Below are 18,236 nucleotides of genomic sequence, written 5' to 3' on the forward strand. Positions count from 1 at the left end.
CTCTTCAGCAACAAATCCCCACAACCAAAAGAGAGCTCTTCATCAGCAAATCGCACCTAAAAGAGAACTACAGACAAAATCAAAGACAAACGGCAACACACAGATTCACAAGAGACCAGGAACGTAACAGTGTGTTTGTTGGGTTGTTTGTATGTGGATGGTCTGAATGCTTCAGCCCAACACTTTATTTCTCCCTTCTTTTTCTGCTGTTGTATTCCATGTGCTTTTCTACCTTTACCAAGTTATTTTCCATATCCAATCATATCCCTTCTATATCCTTATATACTATAATTGTACTCTGCAGTCTTTCTCTTGTCCTATATTCTATACTTCACTTGGAGTATACTTCACAGCTGTCTGAGTTGTGGGAAAGCAGCATCAACTGTGAAGAGCTCCTGCATGGATTTATTCAAGCAAGTTTTGCAGGGGTAGACCACCAGATTAAGGCAGCCATTTCCATTTTTGGTCTTTTTGTCTCTAACAGCTCTGCAATTGTTGCTCATTCTTCTTGGCAAAATTGCTCAAGCTCTCTCAAGTTGGATGGGCACTGTTGGTTAAGAGCAACTTTCAAGTCTTGCTACATATTCTCAACTGGATTGACGTCTTGGCTTTGACTGGGCCGTTCTAGGACACTCAGCTTCTTCTTTTTAAACCACTCCAGTGTAGCCTAGGTTGTGTGTTTTCCACAATTGTATGGCTGAAAAGTGAACCTTCACCCAAATCCAAGGTCTCTTGCAGACTGAAGCAGGTTTTCCTCAAGGATTTTTCTATATTTGGGTCCATCCATCATGCCCTCAATCCTGACAAGTTTCAGTCCCTGCCGATAAAAAGCTCAAGGAGATGAGTAGTGTTGTCTTCGTGCCACACATAGTGTTTTGCATTTAGGTCAAAAAAATCAATTTTGGTCTCATTTGACCAGAGAACTCTTTGCCACATCTTTGCTGTGTCTTCCACATGCCATATGGCAAATTTGATGTGACTGATCTTCAGCAATGGCTTTCTCCGTGCCACTCTTCCATATAGCCCAGCATTGTTGAGCACCAGGGTAATATTTGTCAGTTTACCCCATTCTGTCAGTGAAACTCTGCAGCTCCACAGATTTAACATGGGCCTCTTGCTGGCATCTCTGATGACTGACCTCTGTACCCAGTCAATTAGTTTCAGCAGACAGTCTGCTCTTGACAGGCTTGTGGATGTGCCATATTCTTTCATTGTAATGGATTTAACTCTGCTCCAGGGGGATGTTCTAAGTTTGGGATATGTTTGTATAGCCCAACCCTGACTGCTGCTATCACAAAACTTTCTCTCTGGCTAGTTTTGAAAGGTCCTTGGTCTTCATGTTATGGTGGTTGCTTGTATATGCTCACTGACATAAGCTGGGGCCTTCTAGAAACTGGTGTATTCAATCTGAGATCATGTGACACTAATTGCATACAGTTGGAATCTATTCAAATAATGATATGACTTCTGGAGGTAATTGGCTGCTCCACAGCTTATTTAAGTGTGTCATAGCAAAGGGTGTGAATACTTATGCAAGGAAGACATTTCATTTTTTTATCTGTAGTTAATTAAAAAATATAATTCCAACATCAACATTATGTAATACTTTGTTTTGATCACTGACAGAAAATCCCATTTAAATATATTTTAGTTCCAGATTGTAACACTACAAAATGTCCAAAAGGGCTTGAATTCTTATCCAATCCATTGTACCTTTTGTTTTGTGTTGTGGGACAGCACCTATCCAGTCATGGATCTGGGTGAGATACTAATATTTATATATGAGTAATATTTAAATTATATCTTATACTCATCCAACAAACCTAAACTCACTGTTTTTGAATATATATTTGACTGCATCAAATTGGACTTGCCAAAAATAAAAATGTGGAATTAATATTTTATTTTATATTTTAGACTGTGATGGCAAACTGCCTTACACCTCCCTACAGAGGTGCGAGAACAGAGCAATTACTAAGAAGAGCAGGATTTAAAGAATGATAACGATATGGCCTTGAACTTTGGATAATGGAAGCAGATTAGGGGCTTTCTTGGTTGCTTTGTGTTTGTGCTTATGATTAGTGATGTGTTTAGAGAGGGACCTGTGCTATATGTGTAATTAGGCTCAACGAGGAGTAAGGGTTTGTTGTATGTTTTTTGACTGTCTGTTTATTTTGAACACCGGGAATAATAAATTGCCACAAATTCACCAAAATACATGCTGTTTTGCTGAGCCCCACCTTTCAGAGACTTTACATTTATATGTAAATAAGTGACTGGTTAATATGTGCCTACCGTCCACTTGCTAATCAAGCCAACCATAAACCAACATTGGACCAACAAAGTTTCATGTCTGCAAAATGTTTGCACTTAAATTTGTTAATTATATGTTTTTTCAGTATTAATAGCACAGGCTATGCAACCAGTGGCGTAGGTTTCGTTTCAGAAATGAAGGGGAAATGCATTTTCATTCCGTTGAGGGATGGGGTGGGGGGGTGAGGGATGTCATAGAGTGGAGGCGTTAATTCAGTCGTGAATAATGACAATGAATTAATGTATTTTTGAAGTTAAGTGTAGGGATATGCACCACCCTAAATTATGCCTATGTGTAAATGATTGCCACTCTCTCAATATTGGGGGGGATCTCACACATCACACACACAGAAGTCCACAACACACATTCACAGAGTTTTGCAGAATGACTTTATTATTATTATTATTATTATTATTATTATTATTATTATTATTATTATTGCTAATTTTATGATTATTTTTGCAGTGAGAGGCATGGTAATGGCCAAGAGAGTTCAGTGATGCAAAACTAACACACCTTCCATGTCAACATCTTTGTCACCTTCTTTATCATCATTGCCTGACTTTCAGTCGTCATCCCCCCGAGTGACATCCGACTCTAGCTGGCTTTACCTCACTCAGTCTAAATCACACTTTTGCTGAAATTGCCCAAACAGTTCAAACACACATTTTTAATATCTGGTAGAAATGTGATCCTTAGATATGCCCCAAAGTGACCCTTCTGTGTACATTTCATAGTCATACACAATGTATTTTGCAACATCCTGGAGTTTTAGCAAATATCAGCAAATGAATGTCATAAACGGAAATACAAAGCTACTCAAAAACACTCCATGTAATAAAGAGACATTGAAAGACTCCTGTTTAGGCAGAGGGAATACAGAAGGGTCACAATTTGTAACATACATTAAAAATTGTGGTTTCTTCTATATGGGGAAATGGGGATATGTGAACCTTCTACCTCTTTGCCCCCTTTCCTGCCTCCACCCCCCACCCTGCATCAATACACACACACTTCTTGAATCGCCCCTGCCCCACACTGATGACACACGTCCGTCTGACAGCGGAAGAGCTCCACCTTGTGCTCGAAGTGCAGGAAGGCCTTGCGTCGTTTCTTGGCAATTTTCTCATTGTCTTTCTTCCTGAAGATCTTCAGGGAATTCCCACTATACAGCTTGTTGAACACAAAGGCTTTGGGTCCGGTCCACTGCTGGAACACGTCCAAGTCAGACAGGAGGCTCTGATTGGAGTTTTCAAGACAGTCCTTGTCACAGAATGGACTGAGGGTCAAGAAGACAAGACACTGGCTCTTGTCCGCTTGAGCCATCATGAGCTTCTCCAGTACTCGGCTGTGGAGCAGCTGATGCTCAGGGGACTCCAAAGTCTTCTTGAAGTACTTTATTCTCTCGGGCACAGCCGCCACCAGCTCCTTGCTCTCATACAGGGACTTCTTCTTCAGCACCTGGGTCATTGCAGAGAGTGCAGTCATCAGGGGAGTCTGATTCTGGAGCTCCTCAGATCCCTTGCACACGCCCACCGAAACCACCACAGCAATGGCGAACAGCTGATCTTTGGGCCTGGCATCATGGAAACAGAGATGAGAATTGGGGTGTGAACATCAGCCATGTCTGTGAGTGTCTGAAGCGCACCTTGACATTCATAAACTGAGTTAGGGTCTGGCTCTCTCGTCGCCTCTCTCTATTTGCATCTCTCTCTCTATCTCTCTCTCTCTCTCTCTCTCTCTCTCTCTCTGTCTCCCACACCCTCCTTCTCTCTCTCCCTCCTTTCTTTTTGTCTCTCCTTATTTGTTCCCATTTGTCTCTCCCTTCCTCTCTCTCTCATGCTTTCTCTCAAACCCTGTGTCTTTCACTCTAGTAATCTCTGAGCTTCTGTTTTTCTCTCCTTTCCCTTTTCTATTTTTTGTTTTCCTTCTCACTCCATTTCACTCCCTCGTTCGTTCAAGACAAAATCAAATTAGCTGTGCTACTGCAATTTCCCCTTTGCTTTCGAGAAAATAAACATAAAATACTCACTTTGCAATGTTCTTGCTCTTGGCAGTTTTTGGCAGCTTGCTGTGATACATGGGAGCGGGAGACAGAACATAAAACCATTTCAAGTTACATCAATACATCCCCATCAATTTGACCCGCCGACATTTGGTCCCCATGACAATTCACTACTGCAACAATTCGTTCCCGCAGCAATTCGTCCCCACAACAATTTACCAGATTAGCCTACTATACACAAAACAATCCAAGTCTGAGGATTATAATCAGTAGACCCGTTCGCAACATGGAATAAACATAAGTCATATGAGCACACCTCAGCACACAGAGTGCAGAAAAAATCACGACAAAAATAAGGAATCTCTTGCTTCCATAATACACAACGGTCGCGTTTGTGTAGCACAGATTTCCGCAGCACAGTTCTGCACAGAAATTCAGAGATGTTCGTTCTTCGAGTGCTGCTCCGTGACATCACAAAGCCCCACCCACAGAAATCTTTGCAGGGTTTTAGGAAGACATTTTTCAATGAGGTGCAAGTGATGTCAGACAGAGCGCAGCCACGAGTTGATGAAGCTTGGATTTGATACAAAGGAGTAATCAAGACTTTGCAAGGATGTCTGGGAAAGGATAGGAATATATAATGATGGCAAGGGCAGGTGTAACTGGGTGTGTAGAAAGATGGCTGAAATGGGATGATTAAGGTGAAGGTGAACAACAATCCATGGGGAGATGGGATCAGGGATGGTGACCTATTCTTTTATCTTTCTATTTTGCCCTCTCTCCCCCACTCCCTCCATTTCTCCCTCTGCTTCTCTTCTCCTCTCTCCCCCTCCCTTCCTCTTACGTTCCTCACATTGCCACTCCTGTCACACACTGTCTCTTTCTATCCCTCCCTCGCTTTTAGTTTCTCTCTCCCTCTCCATCCCCCACTCACCTTCTCAACTGAGCAACAATTTTAGAAAGGGCAGTGGGGTCCACTCCATCCCCCGCCCCTGCTTCAGTAACCTCTCCTCCATCTGCCTTGTCCTGATCCTCCTCTTTCTCAGCCACATCCTCTGGCGCCTGATCATCCTGCGCAAAGCTCCGCCCCCCCAGGCACAGCAAAACAACACACAAAGCAAATCTCTGGAGGTGAGAGAATGGACAATTATAGAAAAAATAATACAATTACACCAATATGCAACCAAAAAATTAATGTAATATATGGTAAAAATATTTGCTTTTTATATATATTACAGAATAAAAAGTATGTTTTAAGTGAAAGTAATTGCTGACAAATGCAAATAAACCTCTCTGAAATGTGCTAATATTTACCTTAGAACAATGGTTCTCAATCCTAGACCCGGGGACCCCCCTTTGTATGAGAGAGAACCCCTGACAACTCTGTGCTGAATGGGGTCATATATACATTGAAATTCATGCCAGTAATTCATCTCAGAATAATCAATTCTGGAATCTATTCTGTTTTTTTAATCATATGGATTGGACTCCAGCACTATATTGATCTTGAAATCGATATGAATATTTTTAGTAATTGATAAAAAGCAGACACAATGAGAGTGCAAAAAGCTTTAATTAATTAATACAAACCATTACATACATTAAAATTCCCAAAATACTTGGGTATTGCATTACAGGATTTAGCCGATTTGTTGCGTCATAATGAAATACTAATCACACGTTAAACTGTACAAGCTTAATTCAGTCACTACCATTGCGCTCAATGTAAAACATTCAAGACAATAAATATTGGTACAGGATTCTTGCCTTCTAAGCGAAGTGATTCGTTTATATTTACACCAATCAGCCATAACATTATGACCACCTGCCTAATATTGTGTAGGTCCCCCTTTTGCTGCCAAAAGAGCCCTGACCCATCGAGGCATGGACTCCACTAGACCTCTGAAGGTGTGCTGTGGTATCTGGCACCAAGACGTTAGCAGCAGATCCTGTAAGCTGCGAGGTGGGGCCTCCATGGATCGGACTTGTTTGTCCAGCACATCTCACAGATGCTCGATTGGATTTGGGGAACACCCCAAAAGAGCTGCAGTTTTGGAGATGCTCTGACCCAGTCGTGTAGCCAACACAATTTGGACCTCGTCAAAGTTGCTCAGATCCTTACGATTGCCCATTTTTCCTGCTACTAACACATCAACTTTGAGGACAAAATGTTCACTTGCTGCCTAATATATCCCACCAACTGACAGGTGCCATGATAACGAGATTATCAGTGTTATTCACTTCACCTGTCAGTGGTCATAATGTTATGGCTGATCGGTGTATGTATTTTATTAAGTGTTGATAAAATGAAACATTCACACATTCATACACTTTAACATTATTTTTACAGATTTCAATTTTAATTAGTGTATCTGATATGCAAGAAAACGGTATAGCTGTAGCTTTGAGTTTCTAATAGAATTCATCTGCTTATTATTATGTACTGTATATGTGTGTAATAAACTGAGCTTTATTTAAGTTTACATAATTGTTTAATTGGTTTGTAGCCAACCACATAATCCAACAATAATTAAATCTTGATAAAGTCTTGCATGTAGCCCCAGAATAGTTTTAATAGTTATTTTGATATTACACATGTATGTGTGTATATTTGTATTTTCTTAATATTAATGATACAATATTATCATTACTAATACTATTACAATACTACCAATACTAATGATGATAACAATAATAATATCAAGACTACTAATAGTGTTATAACCAGATGGCTTGTTGATTCAGTGGCTCTGTCAATACTCACCATTGCTGTGTTGTCTTCGGGTCTGTATCTTGCCGTACGGCTGTATCTGGTGTCAGTATTCTGTAGAGTGGGAACCAACACAGGGTTATTATAGTGGAGTCAGAGGGAAGAAAAGACTTGTCCTGCCTCTCTCTCTGTTTGACAGCCCCTCCCTCCTTCCATCTGTCTCTCTCTGTGGGTCTCACTCACGGGCGAGGGTATTAATATTGCCTCCTGTGCATGTTCCTGTCCTTAGTTATTCCCACTCCACTCCAAATCTCACTCTCTCCCTTTTATGGTCTCTCTCACTCCCTCTCTCTGTCTCACTCTCTTTTATTATTAATATTATTATATTTCTTATCCAGGGCAACAATATATCACATTATTTACATACATTAATAAAGTAGCTTAATATGCAGAAAGATCCCATTTGACCAGACAATACTTGATCTCTTTGGACCCTTGCATTAAATAAGTAAAATTGCTTTGCATGTGCCAGACAGAGAGATGGAGCTGAATAGATAGAAAGGAGTGCGATAGAGAGAAAAACAAATAGAGCTCCAGAGAGAGGAGTGAACAGATAAACATACAGAGAGATAGAGTGAAAGACCTACAGAGAGGACTTTATTTGAGTTCTGTCTTATCAGGCTAATTTATGAAACAATGAACAGTGAGGCTCACTTAATCACTTTTTTACTTAATTGCTTGTATTGACTATTCATTGCTATTCTTTTTGGCTCATTCACTTGTGTTATTTTCATTTGTATCATTATTGCCGATTATCATTAAGGTGTGCATTTTATTTTACTCTGTGTTTCAATAATTGTTTAATTGTTCACTTGTATATTTTCCTTTGAACATCACCTGCTCCCCACGCTCTGCCTGTTAACGCACCTGCTCCCCGACACTCCGAGAGAGGTTTAGCCCTATAAAAAGAGGGCTGGAGCAGGACAAAGGAGATTTGACCTCTGATTGCAAGCACAAGCCCGAGCACGAGCACAAGCACTAGCTCCAGAGAGGGGACGCTGGACCTGAGCACGGGAGTTCTTTGAAGGACTGAAATGGCATAATTGCATTGGAAGGATCCCTAGAACAGAAGACTGTGGAAAGTTGATTATACTGGCTTATTTGGCAATCACTCTTGTTTACATAGACCTGTGATAAAAACAAGAAATGAGAACTGAGATGATATGAAATGTAGCAAAACATAACTTTTTATACATTTCCAGTCTGTTGCTGAGGTCTCTGGTATCTTCTCCCCAGCATAGCAACCCCATCTCTCCTCTTATAAAGACATTATAATATTATACTATATTCCAACAAAGGCACATTCTATACACCTACCTGGTGTGGTTTGTCTTCCAGCCTTCCCTTACGTGGTGGTGTGGGTCCAGTGGTGCAGTGGCTCCCCTGAGGAGAATACAGTCAGTCAAGGCAAGGGGCGCAGACAGCACAAGTGAAGGACACTGCCTTGCCTGTGCCTGGCTGTATCCAGCGACCGGCCCTGGAGGCCATGCTGGTAAAGAGGAGGAAGACCACGGAGCGCAGCTGCTGGGAGATAAGCAAATTCTGTTCAGGACAGTGCTATTATTTTATTTTTCTCTTCTTTTGAGAATTTAGGAGGGGGAGTTTGTATTAGGATTAGGGGGATGCTTTTGTAGTTTTTAGGATTAGTTAGAGCAGACATAACTTTTATCTTTTAGGAACAGTTTTTATATTTAATTTTAGAGCCCAGTGAATTTAAGGCTGTTTAGAATAGAATCATAATTTGGTTCTCCCTGGATATATCTATACCATTCATAGAGTATCCTTGCCTTGCCTCTGAAAGTGAATACTGTCATCAATAAATTCTGTTCACATGCCCGGCACACAGACAACAGGGTAAAGTGTAAAGTGTGTCGAAGCTGCATGTGGAGAGCGTACATTTAGATGGTGTTTGAGGTCCCTTCTCATTAAGTACTAGGCGTGCCGTAGTCGGCTCATTAGTGCACCGGTGCCATCTCCAGCTGTAGACCCGGTGACATACCTTTATCATACAAAATGGTATGGCACAAACCACAACGGACAGGAGAAGGGAGAGAGAAAGTGGGGGAGGTCTAAGTGAGGTGCAGAGGGGTGTGTTTCAGGGAGAGGGAGTGGGTGAGAGAGAAATAAACGTACTCAGATCTTTCATTTGAAACATTTAGTTAATAGTTTATGCTCTGCCTTACACAAGTATTCAGACCCTCTCACAGTATTCACATTTTGTGGCTTTAAAGCTTGCAGTCAGAACACTATGAAGTAGGCATTAATGTGTGTTATATACACAGTCTTCTCCACACATTCAAAGCAAAAACAGAAATAAGTAGAGACTTCATATAAAAATAAATCAGGATTGCACAAGTATTCTAATTATTCTAAGTATTCTAAATTAATTTAGATGGCCATAAGAAGCCACATAATTAGTTATTGGCCTCTGTCTGTGTTCAAATTGTAGTTCTCATGATGTCAGAATACAAACCCCTGTCTCTGTGAGGTTCCTCAGTCAGGAAGTAAATTTTAAGTCTCAACCATAAAGGCAAGGCAAGTCAGGGATAAAATAATTTTAAATCATCAAGAAATGGAAGGTGCATTGTACCACCTAGCCACTGTCTAGATCAGACCATCCCTTTAAACTGAGCAGCTGGGCAAGGAAGAAACTGGTGAGGGATGTAACTTTGAGGGTAAAGACAGTTTTGAAAGAACTACAGAGTTCAATGGCTGAGATAAATGAAAAAAATGTGAATCAGTCAACAATATCCAGAACACTTCACAAAAACTAGCCTGTATTGTAGGCCTTATCTTACTCTTATGTCTTCAGTTTGAGCATTAAAGTGTTGGATACAATAATGTTTATGAATTTTGTAACTTCACAAAATGGGACAGCATAGGAACGGTCTAAACACGTTTGCAAGACACGGCATATAAGTGAGTGAGTGAGACAGGAGGTACACAGATGGTTGTGCTTTACAATTAAAATAGTCTGTGAATATGTGCCACGGGAGGTAGTGTCACGAGCAGGGCATGACTGGCCTTAATCACTTGATTATTTAATTATTGATTGTTGGGGTTTTCCTTCTGGTGGCCACTCCCAGATACGCAACCTGAAAAGATAAATGTTGTAAGTCGCCCTGGATAAGGGCGTCTGCCAAGAAATAATAATAATAATAATAATAATAATAATAATATAGGATGAGACATTATTATTTCAATTTGCACAATAATAACTACTTCTGTCAAGGGACATTACCTACTTCGATTTCCTTGTGATTCCTGGTCAGTCAGCGTGGTGCCAGTCCGGGTTTTGCCTGGCCCAAACAGCTACCGTCCTTGGAGGGTCTATAGATTAAGCACGTTCTGCAGCAGGCATCTCACCAGGGGCAATTCGAGAATTTTGAAAATTGCGGGGGCATAAGGGGGAAATGAGTCCATCCCTGAGCATTTGTTCAGTGCAAGAGGGAATGGTATTAGTGAACAAAATAGGGTCCCCTTAATGTGCAAAAATAAAGAATATGCCTCATTGGACAGAATGGGTACACAACCCCCCCAAAATCACTGGAATGCATCTTTAAAAAGCCCATTTTAACCCATTAGCTAAAGTTTCTGCTACACTGACAATTAGTTGAGAAAACCAGAGCTTGCTAGGGTTACCAAACCTGAACTTCCAATAAAGAGGACACTTCAAAAGGTGGGAGTGGCAGTGGGGGGGCTGGAGCTAAGTGTTATGACCTCAAAAAATCTCATCTCATCTCAACCTATCTTTTCCTTTTGTAAACTGTTAACACCCCAGCTAAATAAAACGTTCCTTATTGGTTGTTGAAGTCTTTACAGACGTAAGTCATTTATTAATAACCAATAGTTGTTCATAAAACCATGACATCAGTGAACACTATCACCTTAAACATCATCATTCATACATGATGGAATGGTAGCGTTGCAGGAGTGGAAGGGTTAAACAGGCACCCGGGAACTGTAGTGTTGGAAAAAGATCAAGGCAAATCTCAGACATTTTTAGATCCAGCTGGACGGAGATTAAAGGACTGAAAAGTCTGTTAAATACTGGCTATATGGTAACCCAAAGATAGTGTAGTTTAACTATCACCATTGAGTAAATTGTCAGTGTTATAGCAGGAATAAAATTCAGGATAACAAGAGTATTTAAATGATCGATTTACCATAAACTGTATTGTCTTGAAAGTAACCTGTAGTGTGTCAGTGGCTGTGTGCATGCGGAGCAAATACAGTGTATTTGTTTACAGTAAGGGGGAAAATAGTTTTTATATTAATAGCTTTTACTAGATCATTTAGTTATTATTTCTACCCCAGGCACCATGCTCCTGCCTCCAGGCCCCCGTGATCCCCTCGCCTGAGTAAGCCCCTCCGGATACATTTTCACCCGACAGAAGGAGAGAGACGGAAAGGGAGACCAGGATTTGGGAGCAGCAGCGAAATCTAAATCCCACTTGAGAGGGAATCTATGACACGCTGCAGCCGAGGAGGAGGCTGTGTCAGGATGGGATACTTGGGCTAAAGACAGTGGACCTATAGCTCATGGTTATTACCAAGTGGAAGAGGGCCTGGAGAGTGTGATTGAAGTCTACATCCACCTTCTGTCGGGTATATCATCGAAGGCTTTAGGCTGGTCCGGTCCAGGTATAGGAAAAGACACAAGCAGTCAGTGTATCTGTTAATCAGTCTTATTTTTAAGGGACTGGGTCAGAGCATTGAGCTCAGCTGAGGCACAATTACGCACAGACAAGACTGGGACAGACCAGGATAGGACACAGACATGCAGACACACAAACGTACACAGACATACGGACAGAAAGGCAAGACACAGTCAGATTCGGCCAGAGACAAAGAGCGATAAACAAGAACAAGAGGACACATGTAGGTACACAGATACAGATAGAGATGCATAGAGAACCAGAATGAGACCAAGACATAGAGACTGCTGCATGTATTTTTTGCATTTATAATTAAGTAGCAGACCCCTGTGTATCAAGGGGCTTCCTTAAACAATGCAGAGGATTTCCATGCCATCTTACAGAAATATTAATGAGAAGCTCAACAATATAGGAACATAAAGTAACCTAATATGCAGCGAGATCCCATTTGACCAGACAATACAAGTTCACTTTGCATCCTTGTACAAAATGTGCAGAATTGCTTTGGATGTGATACACAGCTGAAAAAATAGAGAGGATTGTGATACAGAAAAACAAAGAGCTCCAGAGAGAGAGAGGAGTGGAGAGATAGAGACAAACAGAGAGGACTTTGTGAGTGCAGCATTTTCAGGTTAATGTATGACATTGAGCAATGAACAGTACCTATCACAGGGGTTACAAGGCTCACTTAATCACTTTATTGCTTACAGTTCTCGATTGTTTGAATACATCTCAAAACAGAATTAACTTTCAAAACAATTAACGCGCCAAAAAACTGAAATACGTTTGGTCAAAATGACCAATCCTTTGCAAAATGCACAGATAGGGGAAACTAAGGTGGCGGCTCTCCCTGGGCCACGTGGCGCATGGAGTGAGGTCAGGGAAGAGGCAGCTGGAGAACCACAGATAAGTACTTCTCTCACGCTCCAACAGAGTACCCTTGTGCACGTTCCTATCTCTCCCTCCCAGCTGCCTGGGTCCAGTCTGCAGAGTGCCTTCCACTGCAGAGCGACCCCATATCAGTAGCACTGCAAGGTAAGAGAAAGAAAAGTGTGTTTTGTCTGATGTGTCATTTAAATTCTCTTTTCTTTGTTCTGGGTGCTCAGTGGATGAAAGCCAAGACAAGGGATTCTCCCTTCGGTGGACGCGGGGTGGAGGGAGCTAGATACAAGGGCACTAAGGGTCAGCTGGCTATCTCAAGGGTTACTCTAAATTCTTATTCCAAAGTAAACATAGCTTCGTTCGCTGGCCTTCCTCACAGCAATGCTCAGCAACCCAACATTTGTGGACCTCGCAGCTCTCAGTCCTGTCTTTTCCAAAGCTCTCCCGCACTGTCCACCTGAGTCTCCAGCTCACTCAGCTTCCTCACTCTATTTGTGCTGTTGCTGTCCTCTCCTTAGTCGAAGTGCAGTATAAACTTATCAAAATGTATCACTGAAGTCACGGATGCTTTGATGAACCGATTCTGAAATTCGGTTCAACATGACTCAATACATTCACTTTCCCATTTCAGACAGAGATCACGTAAAGACCCAACATGAGTTGTACAATATGTCTGGAATTCCAAAGGTCATGGGATTAATGGACTACAACAAAACATACACGTTTATCGGGCGGTGTTACGTCTTGACTTCCATCCACTTCAAACCCGAGCGCATATGCCTCATTTAAATATGGCGTTTCTTTGCAAATTAGTTGAATTAATTACAGCTGCACTGATTTCAGTAAGAAGCGTACAGGTAGTCCCAGGGGAAACAGGTGATTGGCTAATTGTAAACTGAATAAACCAAACATGTGGCAATAATAATGAAATAATAAAGCAATTTGTGAAACACAAACTATATAGTGAAAATTGATAAATATATAAACAATAATACATGAAGTGCATAAAAAGGAATAATGAATTTAGAAAATAAACCAGTAAATAAATAGAAAGAAATTTTAAAAAACAACATCATTCTGATAATGAGCTGTCACACCGTCTGTGACACTCATTCCTTCTATCATTTTACTCCTGCCATTGACAAGAAAGCTGCTCCTTTATACATATTCTTGGTGGGAGCTGCGCACATGAAGAAGAATGCCTCACTAGCTTGGACTCCCCAATGTCTGGAGGCTTTTGAGGGTAGCCTAGTTAGTGCACCCATTTTATGCTATGCAGACTTTTCTCAGCCTTTTGTCTTATATACAGATGCCAGCCTGGATGGTCTAGGAGCAGTCTTGTCACAAGTTCAGGAAGGAATGGAGCACGTTATTGCCTACACAAGCTGCAGCCTGCACCCTCCCGAAAGGAATGATAAAAATGACAGCTCCAACTGTTGGTCCTAAAATGGCCTAAGGACTAAGGACTTTCTCTGAGGAGCTTCCTTCGTGGTGTACACAGACAACAATCCCCTAGTCCATCTAAGTACAGCCTGGCTGGGGGCAGTTGAGCAGAGGTGGATGACTCAATTATCCAACCATGATTTTGAAATCAAATATTGTCCGGGCCGGAACAACCAGAACACCAACATTTTGTCTAGGTTGCCGGGAGAAGTGCTGTATGAGGGCTTTGACCAAGTGCAGGCTGTGGCAGCAGTGAATAGGACAGTGCTAACAAGGGCAGAGGAGGGAAAGGATTTCCCCTGGGTCCAGTGGCAACAAGAGGACTGGGCAATATAGCAGGTAAGGGAGTGGGTAGTCGCTAGGTGGCGACCCTCCCCTGCTGTCCAGCAGTCATTGGCCACCGAGACCAAACAGATCCTGCAGTAGTGGCCAGAGCTGAGTCTACCAGGGCCTCCTGGTATGGGGAAAGTCATCTCTCCGCAAAGGAACAGCCCACATCATCATTCCATGGAGCCTCAGGAAGGAGCTGTGGATAAGATACCATGAGTGGGCTAGTCATGTAAGTAGCCTCCGGACTCTATCCATCTTGTGGAAGTGCACCCAGTGCTCCTTGGCAAACATGCTACGCCTGGGCCATCCCAGTTCGTAATTCAACAACCGCAGCTACGGTAATAGCCCTAAGGAATGCTGTAATTCAGTTGCTTGGGTGCCCAGAAAAGTTCCTTAGTGATCGCGGAGCCAACTTTGAGGCCCAGTTAATGGCAGACTTGAGGGAATATGTATGGGGTAAGGAAGAGCAGGACTTATAGGCTGGTTGTTGACAGCTTTGACCTGGAGTGGAGGCTCGCAGGGGAGAAGAGGGAGTCCAAGTCGTCTGACTGTAGCACGGTGGATAAAGTTCCCTGCCGAACCGAATCCAACAAGGCAGAAGCAAAGATGCTCTTAGAATCCCACATGACCCTAACTCGTATTAAACTTTGAGAAAGAGTCAGAAGTGGGCATAATTCAGTGTTCACTGTGGGGTCTGGGGAAACACATTGATGGACTGGACAAGCCTCACGAAAATGACCTGCATGGCCACAGTACAGACAGACGCACTGTTGTAGGTTGTGTGTACTTGTAACAACTCTGCTGGGTCCATAGTTTATTACGGGGAAGTCGTCTGTAAGGATGGGGATCGCTGGGTGTGGTGATCCCAGATGCAGAGCACAATGAACAAGTCAATTTGGGCGAGGGGTCGAATGCCGGCAAATGGGAACAACAAGGGCAAAGCTAAACTCCAGGTCAAGGGCACTAGCGGGTGGTCAAGAGAGCGGGAGAACAGGCTGGTCCGGAGAATCCAAGAATCAGGGATCGAAGGACAAAAGCAGAGGACTGGTACATGAGAAAACAATACCAGAGATAAGGCTCGGAAATGTGACTATAGAGATGACAAGACTTCGCGATGAAGGCTGGGAACAAAGGGCTATATATACACAAGGGGTAATTAGCAGGAAACTAGGAGCAGGTAAGTTGAGAAACGAGAGACGAGGTCTCATAAATCAATAATGAGGTGAGTGAAGTGATGATGATGGGAAAACACTGTGGCAAGGGTAGCCTCTGGCGGTGATCATGGGTAGCGGTTGTAACAAAAATACAGATAACGTAATAACATTTTCTTAATGATAACGTAATGTATTACTTAATTGAGACCCGTATGTTTGAAATTATTTTTTTAGGATATTGTAATTATACTGATAATATAATGAAACTCAAAAGTCAACACAAAGCTGTAGCTGTACTAGCATTAGCATCACATTAGGCTTAAGCAACACTGAATACCACTACTACCACAGCTGACACGGGGCAAGAAAGAATCTGTAAACGTGGCATTTTATTATTTATGGATAATTTGCCTGCTTGTGGACTTAATCTGCAGTTAAACAGCCATGCAAATTCACTGTTCAGAGCCATGCTGATGTTCAGCACTAATCAATGTATGGGGCTCAATGCAATTGCTTTAAGGTGTCTCAATGGACAGGGCTGTGAACAAAGTCTTAGTGTTGGCCCAGATTATCTTCATCATCCAAGAGCTGTTTTGGAAATGAGAGAACAATATGTCTCAGAAAGATTTTGACTGCTGGAAATTATACTGCCATCTCCTACTGTCAATGCAAACCTCCACAGTTGGTGGAGACAGAAGCGGGAGAGTCTGATGAAGGAGAAGGTCAGTGTGAGGAGAAAGTGATAGAAATGGAAGAGGGGCTAGAGGGAGGTAAACAACAAGAAGAGACGGTGACCGAGACAGAGGAGCGAAAAGGAAAGAGGAGATGAATTCCCCAATGAATGGCACAGGACTAACTGCTTACTTTACTGTACTGCTGTACTGCGAGACATGCACACTGTGACTGAGTTGTTTTAAAGACACCACAGTTACAGGTACATTAAATATACTGTACTTACACTGTATTACATGGTGAATGCAATTCATGTTTAAATCATTTAAGCTGGCCAGTAATTACACTGCACTATTACTATGTATAACAACATGACATCCACAAATTATGCTATAACACAATGTTTTATATCTACAATTAACCATTTATACAGCTGGGTTTTTACTGCAGCAATCTAGGTAAAGTCCCTTGCTCTAGGGTACTACAGCAATGTCCCCCACCTGGGATTGAGCCCACCACACTGCATACTGGAGTCCAGAGCCCTAACCGCTACTCCACACTTCTGCCTGTGGGAATGTGTAACGCACTAATAAGAAGCTTATTCCTCTATGAACGATACACACCAGCAGTACCTGGTACGGAAAAACATTTGCAAATGTAATTACAATGAGTATCTTGATAATTATCAATTTTGTAATTCAATGTAGTTCCTTTGGAAGTGTACTGTATTTTAAAGTGATGCACAGTTCCATGGTAATAAAAGATAACCTGAATGTAGTTGCATTGTGATTAAAATAAAGCAATGTAATTAAATGCCATTCCCCTGGAAGTGTACAGTATTTTTAAACGATTTTGAAGAGATGCACTGTTCCCTGGTAATAATACCACATTGGGAGCTAGTCAATTCCTGTTTGATCTGATCACATGTATACTTATCTTTTGGGGATCTGACATTGCACTTCAATAATAAGAACGGTAGCCTATTTGTTTTAAATGCTTGTGTTTTATGTACATTTCAACACTGAAATGGCATAAGTCATCAACAGACACAATAATTTACTGAACATGTTCACTTAGTTTAATCATTCGGCCTCACTGATCATCATACAAAACAACAAGCGCTTGTGAGTTTTACAGACAATGATCTACAATATTTGTGTTGAAAGCATTGCAAGTCAATATGAAAGTTCCTTTACTGAAGCTTCTCTGGTGCCTCCTAAGGCAAAGCACATTGAAGAAGGAACTATACAGATGTATAGTGAGGAGGTTAGGTTACATGTTGTAGTGTGGTTTCACCAAGAAAACATGGAATACAATTGAGCAAACGAGGTTTTATTATTTGACTGGGTGTGAGGCGCAGATAACTGGAAGGCAAGTTTCTGTGTCATGTGACAACTTGCCTCAACCAGACTGTTGTGCTAACTTTATGCTGACTACCTGACATGATGTGTCATAGCCTTCCTGTCATGCACACAAATAAATATGCCTCTGGGTTTTCCAAGAGTATTCAGTATTATCAATTATGAAAAAATGAGCAGGACTGGCATCTGTACCAATAGCACTATCTGGTGATTTTCTTTATAAGACTCTTCAAGCAACTAGTGAATGAAATTCTGCCACTGAAGAGTCACTTAGATAGAATTACTATCTGATGCACTGTCCTAGCAGATCAAATATATTTTAAATAAAATCAAATGTTGTATTTCTCTCTGCTGGTGTATGGTTAGTTGTCTTCATGAGAAAATTAACACAATATTTGTTTCCTATTAAAGTCTTCTCCTGAATCACAGGACAATACAATCAGCTGGTAGGATCCAGCACATAGAAGCAGGTGTGCGGTTCAAGGAATATATAATAATATATAATATAAATATTGTGTCGACTGCAGACTGCCACACAGTCCCTGCTTCTCACTCCTAGGAGGGTTTTTGATTGGTGGTTTCAATTATTGGCACTAATTTCTAGTCTAGCAAATGAAACACATAGTAACCCACATTTTCACAGAGCA

The 18,236-nt window shown here is 41.6% G+C and overlaps 1 protein-coding gene across 1 annotated transcript; it reads right to left on the reverse strand.

Moving 5' to 3' along the window:
* Positions 1 to 2,695: 2,695 nt before the first annotated feature.
* Positions 2,696 to 7,610, reverse strand: LOC136714430 (uncharacterized). Its single transcript, XM_066691936.1, has 4 exons — positions 7,084 to 7,610; positions 5,254 to 5,444; positions 4,347 to 4,385; positions 2,696 to 3,890 (listed from the first exon to the last, which is right to left on the reverse strand). The coding sequence occupies exons 1-4, from the start codon at positions 7,084 to 7,086 to the stop codon at positions 3,314 to 3,316; spliced, it is 810 nt and encodes a 269-aa protein (XP_066548033.1). The 5' UTR covers positions 7,087 to 7,610; the 3' UTR covers positions 2,696 to 3,313.
* Between the last annotated feature and the right edge of the window lie 10,626 nt (positions 7,611 to 18,236).

This window comes from Amia ocellicauda, chromosome 19 (assembly GCF_036373705.1).
Source record: "Amia ocellicauda isolate fAmiCal2 chromosome 19, fAmiCal2.hap1, whole genome shotgun sequence".
NCBI classification, from domain to species: Eukaryota; Metazoa; Chordata; class Actinopteri; order Amiiformes; family Amiidae; genus Amia; species Amia ocellicauda.